This window comes from Mirounga leonina, unplaced genomic scaffold, assembly GCF_011800145.1.
Source record: "Mirounga leonina isolate KUSES-001 unplaced genomic scaffold, KU_Mleo_1.0 Mir_150, whole genome shotgun sequence".
In the NCBI taxonomy this organism is placed as follows: domain Eukaryota; kingdom Metazoa; phylum Chordata; class Mammalia; order Carnivora; family Phocidae; genus Mirounga; species Mirounga leonina.
This window is the reverse complement of record NW_023270374.1, coordinates 5,662,358-5,683,037: the sequence shown is the minus strand read 5'-3', so window position 1 is coordinate 5,683,037 and position 20,680 is coordinate 5,662,358. Positions and strand designations below refer to the sequence as shown.

General features: G+C 41.9%; 1 protein-coding gene and 1 pseudogene across 1 annotated transcript in view; one reads left to right on the top strand and one right to left on the bottom strand.

Annotated features, from left to right (window-relative positions):
• Nucleotides 1-20,680, top strand: part of CFAP61 (cilia and flagella associated protein 61) — a 296,310-nt gene continuing 275,630 nt past the window's right edge. Inside the window, exons 1-5 of the mRNA XM_035006518.1 lie at nt 1-358; nt 9,712-9,862; nt 13,413-13,489; nt 14,334-14,401; nt 14,631-14,757. Coding sequence (XP_034862409.1) covers nt 216-358; nt 9,712-9,862; nt 13,413-13,489; nt 14,334-14,401; nt 14,631-14,757 — 566 coding nt within the window. The 5' untranslated portion in view covers nt 1-215. The remainder of the gene's footprint in view (nt 359-9,711; nt 9,863-13,412; nt 13,490-14,333; nt 14,402-14,630; nt 14,758-20,680) is intronic.
• Nucleotides 456-1,175, bottom strand: LOC118011190 (annotated as a pseudogene).

Below are 20,680 nucleotides of genomic sequence, written 5' to 3'. Positions count from 1 at the left end.
TTTCCTAGAGAGAAACATGTGGCTAGTTTGTGATGACAGTCGTCACAGCCGACCCCCAGGGGAAAATGTGTACCACCAGCGCTCAAATACCATGTTCACTCTGACCATACAGAAATTGAATTAATGTCCGATTTAGTAAGTACTGTAACCAGACTGGCTTCTCATCTCAGATTAATGGTGGGCTGTTTTCTCTCTTTTTGGGACAGGAAAAAAAAATGTCAGTGCTCACTTCTCCAAGAGGAAAGGTAGAAGTGGTTCATTGCCGAAGAACAGAATCACAGGATATTTATTGTATTAAAAACCTCATTAGAAAATTTACCCAGAAGTTGTTTGGGAGGCTTAATATCATCTATCTTCTGTAAGTATATCGCTAAGCAAGCCAAGAATGTTTATCATTTTTTTTTTTTTTAACTGGGAAAATTACTTTCTTCGGGGGTATGGGCAGATGTCTGGTCTCAGAACTTCTGGAATTGCTTCTTGGTGCCAGTGGCCTTCATGACTTTGAGCACAGTGAAGCATACAGTCTTGCTCAAGGGCCAGCACTTGCCCACTGTGACAGTGTCACCAATCTGGACATCCCGTGTTCACCTGAAGCAGGGGTACAGGTGCGCAGACCTGTTTTTGTGGCATTTCTCAAAACAGTTGTACCTTTGGATGTCATAGAGGTAGTCCCAGCAGATGGCAGTGGTTCTGTGCAGCTTCATCTTGGTCACCACACCAGACCACTCTCGGATGGAGACATTACCAGTAAAGAGGCATTTCTTGACAATATCGGTGCCCTCTGTGGCCTCCTTGGGCATCTTGAAGCCTAGACTGATGTTTTTGTAGTATGGTGGGAGCTTCTCCTTGCCAGTTTCTCCAAGTGGGGCCCTCTTCTTATTTTGAAAGATGGTTGGCTGCTTTTGACAGGCACGCTCAGTCTGAATGTCTTCCATCTTCCCAGCCACCTGAAGAAAGGCTGTTTATCAATTTTATCACACATGAGGAAGGGATCCCACTCCTTATCTTATGGGGCTTTATGGTGAGGAAATGGACAGCAAGAAAATCTGTCCTGCTGAGCAGGAGATCTCCAGGAACAACCAATCTCTAAGTCTCATAACCTGCAAATTGAAAGGGTTTCTCATGGGTTTTGGATTCAGGCAAACTTGAATTCAAATCTCAACTGCCCCACCCACTAGTAGAGTCACTTGGGGTAAATTAATAATATCTGCTGCTAGTTTCGAGAACTTATTTTCTGTCAGGTGCTGTGCTTTACCAGTATTGTCTTATTTACAACTCTGAGATGGCCACTATCTTGCCCATTTTACAAATGAGAAAATGGAGGCCTGCCCAAGGTCAAGCAGTTAGTAAGTGACAAAGCCCAGATTTGCTCTTAACCATTGCTATTAAAATGGTCTTCTAAACTTCAAAATATGCATAGATTTTTTCCCCTTGGGTTTTTTTTTTTTTTTGGACACTAGAATGTGAACATTCTATAATCTATTCCTTATTATTTTTATTGAACAAGATAAAAGCTCAGTATTTTGGATTTTATAAAGCTTCATATTAAATATAATTGAAATGTTTAAACTAAGGCCCGCCTAAGACATTAAAATTTATAGCTTCTGATTATCGCACTGATGAATGTAATGCAAATGGACACAATTTTGTGGGAGAGCAGCAGGGCAACATGTATAAAATGCTTTAAAAATGTGTATATCAATTCAATGATTCCATTTTTTGACATTATGGTGGATTAAACACCGTAATGATGTCCTCTGGATGGAAACATCATGTCGATACACACACACACACACACACACACAACACAAAAGTTAAAGACTGTGCAGAGAACATTATCAAAATGAAATCAGAAACTTTTGGAAAACAGCAGGAACAAGTGCCACCTTCTTGAGGATTTTTGCTGCATTCTAGAAACCTCCTGCTTCTGTTTTGACAGCTTTGCAAAGAACAAAAGATATATATTCCCTCCACCTAAGGAGGGAAGTATTAGATCCTTTTGTATAAAACGGGGTTGCTCATTCTAAGGATGAATGAGACATAAACCCACTGCTGAAGCCAGGACAGTAAGGGAAGTAGCCTTTTCAACCTCAGCATGGAATAAACAGGGACAAAGCCTTTAAGAATTTGTGAGCATGTCCTGATTTAAGGTCCAAGCTCATTGTGTGGCCCCCCAAAACTTCAAAACTTCCTAAATAATTACTGCATTTTCAGACAAAAACTATGTTTACCAGTAGACGGAATAAAGCAAATAAAGTGGGGAATTTGATTAAAAGTGGTCGCAGATTAGTAGTGTGTCCAGGAAATTGGCTGCAATAACACAAATCAGGTCTGAAGGATGGAGTTTCAACTCAGACTTCAAATAATGCACCGAGATAGAGTTCTAAGTGATATGCACGCACAGTCAAAAATCACAAATATAGGGGCACCTGGGTGGCTCAGTTGGTTAAGCGACTGCCTTCGGCTCAGGTCATGATCCTGGAGTCCCGGGATCGAGTCCCGCATCAGGCTCCCTGCTCAGCAGGGAGTCTGCTTCTCCCTCTGACCCTCCCCCCTCTCATGTGTTCTCTCTCTCTCTCTCTCAAAAAAATAAATAAAATCTTTAAAAAAAAAAATCACAAATATATAAGGAAACATGCACCATTAGGGAGAACCAACAATAAAAGATATAACAGAATCAGACCCTCAAAGACTTCAGATGTTAAGTCAGTCAGAGAATAGAAAATAACTGTGCTTACTATGTCTTACAGTGAAAAGATACATTTAAATAGACCCATAAAAATTAATAGTGAGATTTGAAAAAAAGTCAAATAAACCATCCAGAAATGAAAATGTAGTTAAAATTAAAAGGCTCATTGGATGAATTAAACATCATAACAGACACAGTTGAAGATAGAAGTAGCAAGTAGCAAACTGGAAGACTGATGCCAATGAATTATCTAGAATTCAGCACAAAGAGACAAAGGCAAAAAAGTAAGAATGGAACAGTTAACAGTTACAGTTGGGTCTAATCAGATTTCTAAAAGGAGACAATGGGAAGTAAAAGAGGCAATATTTGAAGAGATTATGGCTGACAACTTTCCAGGATTGTTGAAAAGCACCAATGCTTAGATCTGGAAAACTCAGTGAAACCCAAATAGGATAAATGTACAGAGAAACCCACAGCTAAGCACATCATAATGACAGAGCAAAATGCCAGAGCTAGAGAGAAGATCTGAAAAATTGTCAGAGAGAAAAGACAAATTACCTGCAAACAACTGAAGATTAGACTAATAATGATTTCTCACTAGCAACAATGATAGCCAGAGATAGTAGAATATCTTCAGTATTGGAGAGAAAATAACACCAAACTAAAATTGTATACCCAGGGAAACGGGTTTTCAATACCTAGAGGAAAATGAATGCATTTTCAGGCCAACAGAAACTGGGTTAGTTTATCAATGAACCCTGAATAAAGGGAATTCCTCAGAATATACTCTGCAGAAAGAAGAATATCTCAGCTGGAAAGACAAAGATAGAAAAAAGTAAACAAATATATGCGCAAATATGTTGGTAAGTCTAAGAAAAAAATCAAACTTACATAAAGCAGTGATGATAATGACTAATCTAATATAGACACTAAATGTAAATAGTAAGTTATAAGATATAAATAATAACTTAGGTAAAATACAGAACAAAAATAGCAGATAAATTGGCAGATGCATGATTAGAATGAAAGTACTCTTGGGGCGCCTGGGTGGCTCAGTTGTTAAGCGTCTGCCTTTGACTCAGGTCATGATCCCAGGGTCCTGGGATTGAGCCCCGCATCGGGCTCCCTCCTCAGTGGGAAGCCTGCTTCTCCCTCTCTGACTCCCCCTGCTTGTGTTCCCTCTCTCGCTGTGTCTCTGTCAAATAAGTAAATAAAAAATCTTAAAAATAAAAAATAAGAGAGTACTCTTAAAGTATTATTCAAGAGGAGGGTAGGATTAAAAGGTATTCCCCTTCCTTCCCAGAAACCACACATCCAAGCCTATTATGGGTAAATTATTAATTTCTATTGAAAGACATCAAGGAAGACCTATTCTATCAAGGAAGAGGTATACCACATACTTGGATAGGAATATTTAATAACATAAAGGAGTCAATTCTCCTCCAATCAAAATCCTAATAGGATTATTTGTTGAAGTTGACAATATGGGTATGGGTTTATATGGGAGAGCAAATGGCCAGAGCAATTTGAAAGAAGAAAAATAAGGTGGGGAGATTTGCCCAACTAAAAACTCATTATAGGTATAGTAATCAGGACAGTATGGTAATGGCCAAGGAATTAGAGATCCCAGAAAGAGACCCACACATATATGAAAACCTGATGACCAAGCCAGTGGGGAAAGGATGAACCATTCAATAAATGGTGCTGGCACAATTTGTTGCCTATGTGGAGAAGAGAATAAATGTAAAGATCAACCTCCTGTCATACAAACAAACAAACAAACAAAAAAAAGAAAGAAAAGAAAGAAAAAAAAAGCCAATTCTGGGTGAATTTATGATTTAAATGTGAAAAACAGCTAACATTGTTGACGGAGTCTCCTAGATTCCAAATTCATTTATCCAGCTTCCTGATGGATGTCACCCCTTGGATACCTAGTAGGTACTTCACACCCAGCAAGATCATCACCTGCCTCCAAACTACTCTGTCCATACTTTCCCCATTTCGGTAACCCCAGCAGCTCCAAACTTTCACTTGCTTGGACCAAAAACCTTGGTGTCACCTTCACTCTTGCTCTTACCTCCCACACCAGCAAAGCTGTCAGCTCTACCTTCAGAATACATCCAGAACCTGGCCTCTTCTTTCCACCTCACTTCTGCTGAGATGAGGTACAAGGCACCAGCATTCACACTCGAGTATTTCAGTAGCCCCTCTCTGGTCTCTTCTTCCACCTTGGCGTCAGCCCTTGCCCAACACCCCCTCTCCCCTGACCCAGCCCCAGCAAATTATTCTTAACATAATATCCAGAACAACACTGTTCACACCAACCAGATCCTGTTGTGCTCTGCTCAAAACCCTCCCCTGGTCTGTCATGTGCTTGCCATGATCTGGAGTGAATCCCACCCTTTTCCCTTCTGACCTCACCTCCCTTGAGCTCCACTGAGTTCCTCTATTTTTCCTGGAGCACTCCAGGCATATGTGTGCCTCATCCTACAGTTACAGAGGCGTTTCCATTGCACCTCAAATGCTGCCTTCTCCTGGAAGTGCACCTGTGCATCCTCTTCCCCCTATTGTTCTTCACAACACTTGTCCCCACCTGACATTCTGTGCATTTCAGTTTTTGGTGTTTTTTTGTTTTTGTTTTTGAAAATTGGCCTGTCTCCATTCACTAGAACGTCAGCTCCATGAGGGGAGGGATTTTTCCCTGTTTCCCACTCTGTGCCCAGAGCCTAGAAAAAAGCTTAGCACTTGGTATGTATTCAAGAAATGTTTGTTGCATTAATGAATAAATCCACTACTAGCCATGTGATTTTGCATAACCTGCCTAAGCCCTAGCATCTTCGTCTGTGAAATGGACAGTTATACCTAATTTACAGGATGAGTGGGATGGTGAGAATATTTGTTAAATACAGGGCAGTGCCTAGCTCCTAGGAGGTGCTCATAGCTAGTTTTCCCCTTCCCTGTGGTTTTGCCTATAAGGGAGCAGGGACTAGGGTCAGAAAGAGGCAGGCTTTCTGTTATTCTCCTTTCCTTCCTTTCTCAGCAACCACACAGCCGTAGAACAGGATGAGGCACTGCTTTCTGAGTACGATGGAATTCTCTTCCATATATATTGTTAAAAGAAATCAATAAGCTGCAGAACATGGTACAAAGGGAGGCATGATTGCCTCTGAGATGGAAAAGCAAGTGGCAGGGGGCCACTATACACCTTAATGAGTCTTGAATCTTTACCATGTGAATAAATTTCTGCATACAAAGGAATTATAAACCCCCAGCTTGGTAGCAGATGTGCACTTGTGACTTGCCCCTCCTGGGGTGACGTGTGTCACAGTTGGCCTGAGCAGGAGGGGATGTGGTTGGGCTGTCCGTGTGATTCCCCAGTGATCCATGTGATCAGTTGTCAAGGGCCCATCCTTTTAGAGGTCTTCAGAGCATGGCATGGGGGATGGAGGTGGGGTTACAACTGGGGCCTTTCTACAGATTTTTTTCAAAAACCTTCCCACAAATCTGTTTTCTCAAATCCTGTACACAGTCACATACTAATTACCTGAAAGTTCTTGACAGCCAGTTGTTTCTGAAGGTGAGCTTCACACAACGCTGCTGGACCTTGGAGTGGCTGTCAGGGTACCTCGAATCCACAGATCTCATGTGTTTATGTATTTTCTGAATTAGCAGATATGAAAAGCATAATTTATGCCATGTAGGAGTGAGTGAAAGTTTTTTTTAATGTTAAAATGGGATCCTAATAACTAAAAAGGTTGTGACCTGCCTCAGAAACCAGCATATCTTCAGAAGTAAAAGTAAATTTACATTTTCATCAGTGTCTGCCTGGACCATGCAGCCTTTCATTTTTCCTGTTAGGTAACTCCCATCCCCTTGCCAGGCCAAACGCAAAGCTCAGAGACCCATTTTACAAGCATTTCTAAAACAGTGGTTTCTTTCCTGGTGTTACTGCATTTCATTATATTACCTCCCGGCTCAGTCACAGATACAGGAATGAATACAACTGACCTCACCTAAAAACCCTGTTAAATGGTAGGGGAGAAAATGAGCGGATTGGGCATAGCAGATGAGTGGGGACAGGGCCAAAGTAATCGGCCACATCAAGTGCACGTGTCACGGTGCAGGGAGCCGGGAGGGGAGAGAAAACTGTGACAGGCTCTGGGAACACCCAGATCTGTGCCATTCGTGCTGCTTAATAAGGCAGAAAATGGGGATACTGTTTCACTCAAAATTTCCATCAAGTGTAGTTAAATAAAATGAGTTTTGGCTGAACTTGGAAAATTCGCTAAACCAAGTGAACAAATGAGACATTACTTTAATGAAAAGAACTCTGATTTTGCTTGCTGGATAATATTCTTGAGCTTTAACTTATTTTGTGTGAAATATATACGTGTGTGTATATGTGTATTTTTCTGATTTGGCTTATTCCAAAGAAGAATTCTAAATCCAACTTTTAAAAACAAGCCTCTTCCCCTACCTTTTTCCTCCTCTCCCTTCTTTTTTCCTACAGTGATTTTTTATCTGTCCCATAGAGGGCTAATGTTAAGAGGTAATAAGAAGTGGAAATTATACATACAAAAGGATAATGCTACAAAAGTTACTTTCTTGCCCTCAGCCATTTGGAAATTGAAGTGCATTTTCCCATTAAAACGACGTTATTCATGGCTGGCTTCCCAGGCCAACCCACAAAAGCCTGTTTAATCTATAATGTCTGTGTGATATAGTACTGTGCTAATTGTACTATGGAACCCAACCACTACCCTAGGTTCCCATGGATAAATGTGTTTCAAGTTCAAATTGGGATTCCAGGAACACATTTCCCTTGTTTCCCTGAGGGGAAGGCAGCTGCCTTATCCCAGCTCTTGCCCACTTCCTCCTCCACCATCACCACCACTATTGCCGGGTCCTGTGCCCTGGGCATTTTCTCATCTGAATTAGAGTGAGGACTGTCACTGTGAAGCAGTAGGTCATGGCTCTGGGAGCCTGGGGCAGAGGAGCCCAGAGGATCAGGAGCTGGAGGGAGCTGGAGTGGGAAGAGGGGCAGAGCTTCAGTGAATCAGAATGGAGAGATTGGGGGACTGCATCCTTTTGCTAATGAGCTAATGTGCAGATAGTGTATTCTTGGGACCTGAGGGCAGTCTGCTATCTTCTTTCCATGATAGCCAGTGCTAGGGCAGGGCCCTTGCAGCAGGTGCACCCAGAGGAAGTCTCCTATGGCTGAAGAGTGGACCTCCTATGAAGGGGGACAGTGGCTGTAGGTGCTGAGATCAGCATGCCTAGCACAGTGTTTCCCAAAGATGTCCGTACCTCTGCTGGTACCCAAGGTGATTTGTCTTGATACACCCAAGAACAAGTTTTGTTCTAAATGTGTATCTTGATTTTTATGGTTCATATTCTGTTTTATAGCAAGGGATACCAGTTTTCCATTTATGATGTTGTTGCAAATTTCCTATTGAAATCATCTAAGCCAAAAGTGAACCGATTGAATGAAGAAAAAATGAGGTACAGGAAGTGCATGTGTGTGAGAGATTGCTCTTTGGTGAATGACTCTAGTAAAATGGTATGCTGTCAAGTGGAAAGAAAGCAGACTACAAACAGTATGGGTTATGTGATTCCATTTTTAAAAACACACAAAGTACATTTCATTGTATAATTTTTCTCAAAAAAGAGATTGAGTCTGGTGAGATAGACACCAAAATATTGACACTGTTTGGTTACCTATGGGAAGTGGTATGAAGGATGACTTTTCCAATAATTTTTTCTCTTCTTGTGAGTACTTTCTGTTTTCGATTGCAGTCACAATTTGTTTTATGATGAAAATGTAAGTGGAAAGCATATGGAACTTTCTATGCTCTCCATTATCTTTTCTCCTCCTTCAGTTACATGCTATCCTCTTAGGCCCCTTACTAAGGAATGTGGGTAACTTATGCCTTTGTTTTTTGAAGGAACATTTAAATCTTTTTTCCTCCAACTTAAGATACCAGTAGATTCCACTCAGCTGAAAAAGTGAAAACGGCATCTCAATGTCTATACAAATGGTTCTCCAGAGCTCTTGCTGTCATGCCAGGGGAGCGGTTGGGAAGGACCATCAGGATGTCCCTTTGGGACAGCCACCAGAATAAGAGTTGGAAGACCTGCTTCTCCACCCTTGTCATTTTTAACTTGCTGGGTTGCCTTGGCTTAAGCGAGACCCCTCAGGGTCTCCACTTCTGCCGCTGGACCAGGTGATAGATACTCACATCCCGTAAAAATCCATCAGCCCAGGGAATTGGGCTCAGAGTTTGGAGAAATTGGTTAAGATAGCTGACAGAGGTGGTGGGGCTAAACTCTCAGCTTCACTGCTTTGCATAGGTGACCAACTCATTCCAGCTTGCTCAGGACCTGTAGCCCTAATGGTCCCATGTCCTGGGGACCTTCTCAGTCTCAGGTAAACAGGGACAGTTGGCCACTCTAACTTTACATGTTTAGGCCAACACAGTGGAATTGACTACATGGGAAGTATAGGGAAAATGACAGTCATACAATTTCCCCAGCCAATTTCAAGGGAAGGGTATTGGACACTTCATGTAAATATAACACCTTTCTAACAAAATGTAATTTCCATCTTTTTAAAAAAGATTATTTATTTATTTGACAGAGAGAGAGATAGTGAGAGCAGGAACACAAGCAGGGGGAGTGGGAGAGGGAGAAGCAGGCTTCCTGCTGAGCAGGGAGCCCGATGCGGGGCTCGATCCCAGGACCCCGGGATCATGACTTGAGCCGAAGGCAGACGCTTAACTGACTGAGCCACCCAGGCACCCCCAAAATGTAATTTTCAATAAAAATTTAGTTGGTAGCCCCAGATGTCCTGAAAGATGTGCTCTCAAAGTTGCTGCCACATTTTTCCCACCTCTTCCAAAGGTTTCATACCTTATGCAGTGGTTGCTAGGCTTCAGTAGCTGAAGGAGGGGAAAAAAAAATAAACCTCATCATCTCCCTTTTGGTAATCTTAGTCATGTGTGCGGTTTTAATCATTTCTGCAGGGAAAAGGCAAACCTTGCTGTTACCCTCTGCAATGACAAGGAGGCGATCATGGCCCAGGCTACCTTCGTGGACTATCCCAACTGGAATGTCTCCAATCAGGACAACTGGGTATCTGTGTTCCGGGAGCTTGACAGTGAAATCCCATGCACAGTAAGCAATTACACACAGTTCTTATTAGAACAGCCTTAATTTTGAAGGGAAGTCCTGTGTTTGCACATGTCTTTCCAGTTTTGAGACTGAGCAGTTCCAAACTCACGACAGAAAGTGACATCATGACAGTTAGAAACAAAGTTAGCTAGCGAGGAAGAAAGGTGAGTCTAAGAGCAAGAGGCCAGAGAGGATGCAGAAAGGAAGGTAATAGCCAGATCAGTCAGCTGGTGGCAAGGCCTTGGTCACCTCTACCGGGAGGACTAGTGGGAGCCCAGATGTGTGCTTCTCAGGTCTTCACGCTGTGTCCCCAGCATCAGTGCCCAAAGTCTTTTTTTTATTGAAGTATAGTTGACACACAATGTTACCTTAGTTTGAGGTGTACAACAGTGATTGGACAGCTCTATATGTTATGCTATGCTCACCCCAAGTGTAGCTACCACCTGTCACTATACAATGCAATGCCATTGACTATATTCCCTATGCTGTACCTTTCATCCCCGTGACTTATTCAGTCCATAACTGGAACTGCACTTCCCACTCTCTTTCACTCATTTTGCCTATCCCCCCACCTTCTAGCAACCACCAGTTTGTTCTCTGTATTTATGGGTCTGTTTCTGGCTTTTTTTGTTTGTTTGTTCGTTTGTGTTTTAGATTCTACATATGAGTGAAATCATTTGGTATTAGTCTTTCTCTGCCTGACTTATTTCACTTAGCGTAATACCTTCTAGGTCCATCTATCTTGTCAAAAATGGCAAGATCTCATTTTTTATGGCAGAGTAATATTCCATTGTATGTGTATATATGTGCGTGCGTGCGTGCGTGTGTGTGTGTATGTATGTATGTATGTATACCACATCTTCTTTATCCATCCATCAATGGACACTTAGGCTCAGTGTCTGAAGTCTTTGATATGTTGGGAGGGCACCTGCCTTTATACCTTTGCTCCCATAACAGTGATAATAGAGCCTCAGATTCCTGTTGCACTCTGTAATTTTCGAGGTGCCCTTGTGGACTCTGGCTCATTTGATGTCTTCATCAAATGTGGGCACATTACAACCTGTTGGCAACCTGACTTGGTAGCTGGTGCTGAGTCTGAGCTTTCTCTGCCCTCAGCCTGCTAGAGCCAGGCCTGCATATGGCTCCAGTTCTGTGGAGAGCTAGAGGCCATGATTGTGGGTTGCATGCTTGCCTGTCAGTGGAATTCAAGAGTGTGTCCCCAGAGCCCTAGGGAATGCCAATTGCGTGAATGAGTGAGTTCACCTCCCCGTATACACGTGTATGTGCACACACATACATGCCCACGTGCACCCCAACACATCATCTAGCATTTATTCAACTAAGTAATGTCTTCCCCTTGTCCTTTGCTTCTCCTTTTCCTCGCTACTCTATACACCCAGTTACATTTTCAGAAAAATTATCTCAAACTTGGAAATAGGCCAAAAAGATGCTTTCAGTCCAATGCTTGTATCTCTGATTGATTTTCTATTGACCAGGCTATTGTACAGTTCTACAGGAACAGTGATTAACTTTGATTTTTGTCCATTGGAGATGTGAATAATTTCTGTCTGGTGGAAGAGATCACCTCAGAATTTATGGTTTATGGCCTTGTAGGACATTAACTATTTTGTATCTAGCCTAGCAATCTTATTCTAACATTCCCTCATTAAAATACCTAAAGTAGCCAGCTCCTCAAGTGCAGCAAATTGTTTTTATCATCCCACTGATCACCTCCTTAATTGATGGGTTGAATAAATCTCTGACATGTGCTTATTTGATGTTTGTATTAGGGTCATGATATTACCTTATCAAACATCATAAATTAACACCCTTATTCATAAATTCATTCCCCTTTTGTTTCTTTGCTTGTTCTCTTAAGATTGTTTCTCTTTGAACTACTTTTAAACTCCTTCGGCAGTATAGAGCTCAGCTATCCAGTATGGTGGCCATCAGCTATATGTAGCTATTGAGTACTTGACATGTACTAGTCTGAATTACGATGTGCTGTTAAGTGTAAAATATACACTTAATTTCAAATATTTAGTAGGAAAAAAGAGTGTAAAATATCTCACAATTTTTATTTTACTTGTCAAAATGATATTTAAGTATGTTAGGTTAAATAAAATATATTGAAAATTAATTTTATGTGTATATCTTTATTCTTTTTTTATGTCTACTAGAAAATTACATATCCTGCTTGTATTTGTGGCTCAAGTTATTTTGTTATTGGCAGCATTGGTATAAAGCCTTAAGGCTTAATGTATTACTTATCCCAGGGGTATTTGCAACTGAAGTAATGCTTTTTATCTTAAAGCTAAAGAATAAAACTTGAACTGTAGTATTTTTGATGGAAGAGAGAATTTGGAAGATAAATCAGCCAAATAATAATCTGTGTACTCCTAAGACTAGTCCTGTTGAGAATGTACAGCAGATGTTAAGTAAGGTGGTTGTGGGATCAGCAGGTAACACATGGAAAGTGCTCACAGTGGTGCTGTGGCTATTGCTATCTGGACTGTAGGGTTTGTATTGTTTGCCTTTTGGGAGTTTTCAAGCTCCTGAACCAAACTCATGATTCTTCTCTTGCCGTTTTATGTCTGATAAACACCCCTTCTGAGTATTTCTAAGGCATGCACTATCCAACAGGAGGGGAGACCAAGGCACACGAATGTGCAGGTGGTAACCCAAGGCCGTCTATAAAATTGCTCAGAAGACAAGAAACACAGAAAGCACTCTTGTTGTCCTGATTTCTAGGTGCAAGCACCACCCTCACCGGTTAACCACCTCACATTTGCATTATCTCTGGAATTTGAAGATTTGCCCATAAACACTGGGGTACTGAGTTAGGCAGACCAATGTGTGGATGTACAAAATAACTGCTCATTTTTGAGACCACTTAAAATGTCTTCAGAAGTTAGGAGACAAAGCTCTTTAAAAACTGGAAAGATTTAACCTAAAGTCCTGTTCCAGTCTTGCTACTTTGAGTTTCCAGCTCTCAGGTTTTCTGGCTCCCAGGAGTAATATTTGATTCTGACTCTGGGAATGTTGAACAAAACAAGCTATTGGATTCATAACGTGGCATCTGCCTTCCATCCTTCAAATTCATAAGAGAATCTTTCTCTTGTGTCACTTGAATAGAACAGCAGCTGCTGACTCAAGAGCCCTGGGGAATGGGTGATTGTCTTTCACTTGGCATAGACACCCCCGAGGACAAGACTACTGAGTTAATAATCGATTTCACTCCCCTGCAGGCACTTCCCTGCCCCTAGCCCCATTCGTGAGGGCAGGAAGAAGGGCTGGATGCATTGGACTCATTTACAATCCCTGTTTCCTGGAATAATTCTAAGCTTGGAGGACAAGGCAGCAAATGGAGTCAGTAAGATAGCTCGAATGCTGCCTGGGTGTCTCATCACTACAGACATGAAATATCACCCCCCAAACCGGGCAGCTCTGAGCCTATGGCCACCCCCCAAATCCTCCCCCCCACCTCCCACCCTGCTCTGACATGGCCCGAATGCTGCCTCAGCCTTTAATCATGTTCTGCTTTCTTGTGCAGCCTCTGAACACGTTGTTCCTGCACCTCTTTGTGGCTGTGGATGAGTATTCCGTTGGCTGCTGCAGAGAGATTATTCGGTGAGTGGCTGGGGTCTTGCAGACAGCGATGTCAAGGGACTGGCCAGCAGCACCGTAGACAAGACATGTTAATGCCAAAATGACACGAAAGAGACTATGTGCCTAGTTTGAAAATATTTTCAAAGGACACGAAATTCTTTGAGGTGTTTAATTTGTTTGTAACTTAGGGCTGTATTAAAGCCTCTATGTTGAACAGCAGTGATATTTCTGAAAGAAAACAATCTATTTCTTTGAGTCAACACATCTTTCACTACCATCATTGAGGCAAACAGGTAGTGCAGTTGTTTAAAAAAAATGGATTTGGGGAGGAAGAGTAAAGCATCATAAGTTTGCATGTTTCTAAAAATAGTTTTCCTCAATCTTATCTTTAGAAATGTTTATTAACCTGACAGACTGCAGAAGCATCCTGAATAATCTGGAGTGTCGAAATTTGATCAGTCAGGCTACCAGGTGATGGTGCTGTGTCTCTGCCAGCCTGCACAGACATTTGGGGGTGGTGGCCTCAGCTTTCAAGTCACTTTGTAATGTCACACCACACCATCCAGATGCTGGGTCAAAGGTTAATGTCAGCAGAAATCTGGCGTGCCATGTGAATATGACACTCTTTCTTCTCTCTACCTCCATGAAACAGACAGAAAAGAGGCTGGTTGGAATTTAAAGAAATGTAGAGAAGGAAAAGAAATTGCCTTGAAGATGTTCTTGCCTTTGCAGGCAGGGAGCAGAGGAGCCCAAGTGGATTTATGAACATCTGATGTTTTTAGTGAAGGCATGTGTCTCACGCAGTGCCAGCTAATGGGATTTCTTTGCTATTAACACCTGTCCCGCCCTCTCTTCCCCTTGCCAGGACCGTGTTTAAGGCAGTGCCAGAACTGCACTTCATATTCCTCATAGTGCCATCCTACATGAGCCTAGGTAAGGTCTACGCAACCACCTCCTGTCCCCAGTCGCCAACATAGGAAACTCACGCTTAAAATGGCACTTTGGGGAATGGGAATAAGAATGGTCTCCAGGTCCTAAACGTATCACGTGCCTATTTGATCATAACAATTAAAATACAATTTAGAATGGAAGTTACATTTTGTTCTGTAGTACGAAAGTTATTCCTTGGTAAAAATGACAAAGAAATGTCTCCATGATTTAGGCTCGACTCTCATAACTGTGTTTGAGCAAGTGGGGAACATTCCAAGTCTGACGTATGACGAGGACTTTGCCGTGCATATATGTCACAGGCACAACCATTACCCTCAGCTGCATGTCCGCAACGCCAGGTAAGCCTGGAGCAGTGCCTTTTCCAACCTCAGGTTTACCGGGACACTTACCTTACAAAGAGCCATGAAATTGCCAGTTCTTACTGTGAGTGTTTATAGCTTGGATTAAATTATTTTTTAATGCCCGTAAGTAACTTTATTTGGAGATGTTTTCAGTTCCCCTTGCTGACATAATTTACAGGACTAAATATCTGATGAGACTCATGTGGTGCTATGTGGCCAACAAAGTTGTACATTTACTACTTAATTGGGTTTCTGAAAACACGCAATCCTTGGCCCCACAGTGGGTGAAATAACTTTCAAATAAATGTAAAATTAAATCCGCCTGTTTAGTTTTCCCAGTAAAGCCCACCTATTTTCTGACATTGACCCCAAAGAGGAGTTTTGGAAGTTGAAGGTCTTTACCGTCAATGGGCCCAATGACATGACCCAAAGTTCAGCAGCCTTAAGAAGATGGCTCTGGCAGATTCTCTTTTCCAAAAATGGCTGCAACACCATCTTACATCCTGCAAGCTATTCCTACAAGGGGATCTTAGGAGACCACTGTGCTGGAGAGGCTACATGTTGGCCCTGGGGTCGACAGCCCTAGCATGGCTCCCACTGACAGTTAGCATAGACTGCCAGCCATGTGAATGAGCCATTGTGGATGTCCAGCCAAGGAGAGCCCCCATATGTCTGGAGCCCAGCTGACATGTGACTGCAGCCACAGGAGAGACCCCAAGCAAGGACTGACCCAACTGAGTCCTCCCAGATTTCTGACTTACAAAGTTGTGAGCAAAATAAAAGGGATTTTTGGAATAAAAGTGCATATGAAATCATTTTACAAGGGTGGTTGCATGGTTTTATCAGTGAAGAATAAATTGTGTCTTCCTGGGTCAACTGTTGTCATGAATGCTGTATTTCTTTAGAAAGTATTAAATTTAAATTTTTAAAAAGTGAGAGCCTACTATTTACCAGTCCTGTAGTATTATGGCATAATTGTTAAGAATATGCAATAACGAGGGACGCCTGGGTGGCTCAGTTGGTTAAGCGTCTGCCTTCGGCTCAGGTCATGATCCCAGGGTCCTAGAATCGAGTCCCGCATCAGGCTCCCTGCTCTGTGGGGAGCCTGCTTCTCCTTCTGCCTGCCACTCCCTCTGCTTGTGCGCACTTTCTCTGACAAATAAGTCAATAAAAATCTTAAAAAAAAAAAAAAGAATTTGCAATAATGGCATGAGATCTAGATTCTGATCTTGATTCAACTACTCACCCAATGGGTTAACTTAAAAAAGAAACTTGGCCTCTTTAGGCCTCAGTTTTATCACTGTCAGTGGGTATCAGGGCATTGTCTACTGCATGGGATTGTTGCAATGATTGGATAAGCTGATGGATGTACTAAGTAGTTAGTACAGGTACTTAGCACACTTCCAGTCACATGTAAGTGCCCAAGGAAATGAAATATTATTAATATTAAGTTAAATAGGGGCGCCTGGGTGGATCAGTTGATTAGGTATCTGCCTTCAGCTCAGGTCATGATCCCAGGGTCTTGGGATCAAGCCCCACATCAGGCTCCCTGCTCAGTGGGGAGTCTGCTTCTCCCTCTCCCCACCCCCTGTTCGTGCTCTCTCTTGCTATTTCTCTCTCTCAAATAAATAAATAAAACCTTTAAAAAATATTAAGTTAAATAGGGAAGACAGACCCAGCCTACAATAAACTATAATGCTGGGTGGCTTAGAAAAGGAAAGGACAGAGAAAGAGGGAGACAGCTTCATACAGAACCTCTGTGCCCACCCACATCCCCAAATCTAAATATCCATCAACAAGTAAATGTTTACATTTACAGACTGTGGTGCATCCATGCAGTGGATACCTCTCAGCAATGAAATGCAATGAACTTCTTATAGACACAGTAGGGCCGATTAATCTCAGTTCATGCTGAGTGAAAGAAGGCAGACATAGAAACAAAGACCATATACTACTGACTCCTCTTGTGTGATGTGCAAATGGCCAATCTGTACAGATAGAGAGCAGATGAGTGGTTGCCTCTGGTGGAGGGAAGACTACAGCTGGGAGGAACACACTGGAATTCTGGGGCAATGGCAGTGCTCTGTGTATTGATTAGGGGACATGCAGTTGCCAAAACTCACCCAACTTAATACCTGTGCATTTTACTATATGTTACTATGTCTCAATTTAAAAAAAATTTAAGATAAGGCTTCACAGAGAAGGTAGCCTCTGAATCTGGTCAGAAAGGATGAGCCAGAGTTTAGTCAGAGGGACAGACTCGGCAAAGCTGTGGAGGCAGGAAAGCACTTGGAATGTCTGTTAGGAGGCAGTAGGCAAGCGTGGCTGCTTTTCACAGTGTGGAGAGGAAGAATTATAATGAAAAGGCTTTATCCTGGAGCCAGCAGCGAGCACTGATGAAGAAAGGCATGATATGGGCTGGGTGTGAAACATAACTGACTTTCGTGTGGTTAGTGGCTTATAAGGGAGGAGCACAGAACAGTCTGGCCCAGAAACGATCCTAGCTGGAATTCAGGCACTGACAAGTCAAATAAATCCAGTTGGGGGTGGGGGGTGCATGGATGCAAGGAAATGTTTAAGGGGGAAAGTGCAGTTTGGTTGCCAGCTAGATGGAGAAGCTGAAGGATGAGAAGAAGTTAATAGTGACTCGGGTTTTCAAGTATGGGGGTGGGGATGGTGGGTTCATGAGCTGAGAGTAGAAATAATAGCATTAGATGGATAGGTGGGAGGTGGGAACACGGGTCCTCTCATGAGGGAGGAGGTCATGAAAATAAAGGAGATTGTCCAATTGAGGAGGAGATTTTAAAGTGAAAAAGCAGAGGCCTAGGGCAGAATTTTGAAAGGTGAAAATGAGCTGTTAATGATAATAAGCAAAATAGAAGAGAGGGAGAGGAGTCTTACAGAAGTCAGACTCATAAGTCTGGCAAATGATGCAGGGAAATCAAATAATTTGAGTCTAAAGAAGAGGCCTTTGGACTTAGAAATTTAAAAAGATGCAGAGGAGTTGAATAAAATTGAACTTCTAGCCAAACTGACCAAGGAAAGAGAGAAGACAGATTACCAATATCAGAAATGAAAGAGGTGATACCACTATAGATCTTACAGACATAAAAGGATAAGGGCTCTGTAAATTCAACAATTTAGATGAAATGGGCCAATTCCTTGAAAAACACAATCTACCAAAACTCATTTAAGAAAAAAATGATAATAACTTGGAGAATTCTCTATCTATTAAGGAAAAGTTGAGTGAACTTTGGGTGAGAGGCAGGGTGGCTGCCTGCCTCTCCCCCAGTCTCCCTGCCCCATCCTGATTTGCTTCTCTTCTTTTTCTCTTGTCCTCGTGGCTCTGAACTCTGTCTTCCCAGGACCTGGACCTCAGCTTTCTCTCAAGCTCATCCCTTTGGCTCCTCTGTGCCAACAGTGGGCACTTGGTGACCAGTGCCCTACCTCCAGCCACTTAGTCACCAGTGCCCTACTTCCAGCCCCCTGGTCTTGTCTCTCCTTGAAGGGCAGAGTTGGGTTTTGGAAATCACATTGCAGTGAGCTGAATAAATGAGAGGTAACAAAGTGAAGGCAAGGGGATATCCACTGCTCTTTAGAGAAGTTTGGTAATGAAGGAGCAAAGACCAGAGCAAAGAAGCAAAGAGAAGACAGATGATGAACGTTATGCAAACAATGTAAAGTGATTTCATTTTTACTATCCACGTAGAGCATTTACTTTGCATTCTAAGATCCAGACAGCTTGTGTCTAAAAAAAAGATTATCAAGATTACCAATATTTTATAATAAATTGATACAAATTATCTACCTAGTTTAGGACAAGAGAGAAGAAAATTCCTTGTAGAAAACCATTTTTTTTTTTACTTTCTTTTTAGTCAAATGGGAGAGATGCACAGGGAGAGGTGTGGGGAAAGGGAGCAGAGCTTCCATGCCCTCTCTGGGTGGGCTACTCTCCCTCAATCTCCATGCATTCACCAACCCAGAAGGTCCTTATTTTCTTAAAGTGTGTAGGCAGTATACCAAATTTGGATCTTGGCAATTGTCATTTTCTTGAGGAATTTTAAAGCTCAAGTAGTTCCAGCATAGATATTTGGCAAGACGTTATTGTATTATTATCTATTATTGTAATAGATAATCCTATAGAATTAGATAATTCTATATAATCTATTATTGTAATAGAAAATGATATATAAATCTAATACTGAAACTGACATGTACAGAGGCAGCGTATCTAAAAATGACCTATTTTTTTCATTTTTTAGTAAGGCCGTCGACGTCTTTGCTAATCTACTCACTGATGCCCCACTTGCCATTCAGGATGTAGGTTGCTCGAGAAAAGGTGTAGGCTGTGCCCAGGCCAGTGCTGGCTCCTAGTAAGCATGTGGTAAACTGATGGTTTTGAGTTAGTTTCTCTTCCCAGGCCTTCATTCCTTTCCTTCTTTGCCCTTGAAAACTTTAGAGTTATGGACTACAACCTTCAAGGGGACAAGGCTGTCCTGGCCTGAACTAAATCTTCCCAATTCCTGACCTTGAGGTCTTGCTCCTTCAGCCTCTGACGGCGACACATCCTGCTTGCTCAGCCTACAGAAAATCTGCAAGTAGCAAGCCACAAGAGGAATACGGTCCTGATGGCAAAGAGATGACAATGGGTACTTTGTAAGGAGGTAGGGGCATTTATAAAAAGACAATTTAGCATACAGTAGTGAATTCATGAGGGAATGGTGACATTATGACAATTGATGGTTTCCTTGCTGGAAGGTAGAGAAGTATGACACATTTAAAGAAGCCCTCTGTCCAGAGTTTTGTTACTAGCAGGTGTAGAATTTCAGGTAGCCAGAAAATGTACTTATGTAGATCATTTCCCTTCCTTAAGGATGCAGGAAAAAAGAAGATTTTTCACAAGGTCAGATGAGCATGGCTGTGCATCCTCTTAGACTGCTTCTTTTCTCTTATTTCCCCCACATTGATTTTTTGACATCTGTCTCATCAATAGTTACTTGCACTGATAATTAACAGTGAAGAACACAGTTCTTAAAACACTAGACTAGACAAGGGTTTGAGGATGTAATTATCCTTCCCCTGTTGACCTAGCAACATGTTCAGAACCAGGGAATTAACGCTGTAATACCCAGTCCCAGTTCTTTGATTTACCCATGTGGAAAATTGTGCTGTAATCTGCCCCTCCACTTAGACACTAGTTATTAAAGTTATTGTTCTATATTTTGTGTAATATTTGAAATAAAGCATTGCTGCTTCTGGACATTCCTTTACAGTGAGCTTGATTAGTACTCAGTGGTGGGTTTGAGATGTTCTCAGACCGAAAAACTGTTGGAATAGTCTTTCTTGGGGAAAACCTACCCTTTTCAAGTCTTTCGGGGGGTGTGGGGGAGGACTTGCCAGGAAAGGATTATGTGCTGTCAGTCAGTGTTGTAAAATGACTAAAATAGAGTGCTGCTTTTCTGCTGATAATAAAGGTTAACCAGAATGTGTCAACATTATTGCTATGTAAAATAGATGAAAGACAATTTAGGGCTTTAAAACATAAGACTGGTGGTTTTTAAACACGAACTTTTCACCTTTTAAAGCAATTACTTTTATTAAGCATTTGACATCCTCATGCTTTTCTGAAATTCACTTAAGTTGGACTTCTGAGCAATTTCATAGGAATGAACGTTCTGAGGCTTAAGTTACAAGAATCCTAAAGCATTCAAAAAGAAGGGATAGCGCAGTTAGGAGCTTCACTGTTGCTCTTCTTGGGTCTTGGTAAGTGACCCAGCCAATAAAATCTGGTTAACAATCCAGCTGGAGTGACGGCGTGCCAAGATAGACTTTTGGATCAAATCCTGGTTGTATAAACGGCAGGGGCCTCTTACTGGCCTTGCACATGCTTTGAAGTCATTTAGGGCTTAAAATCCTCCGT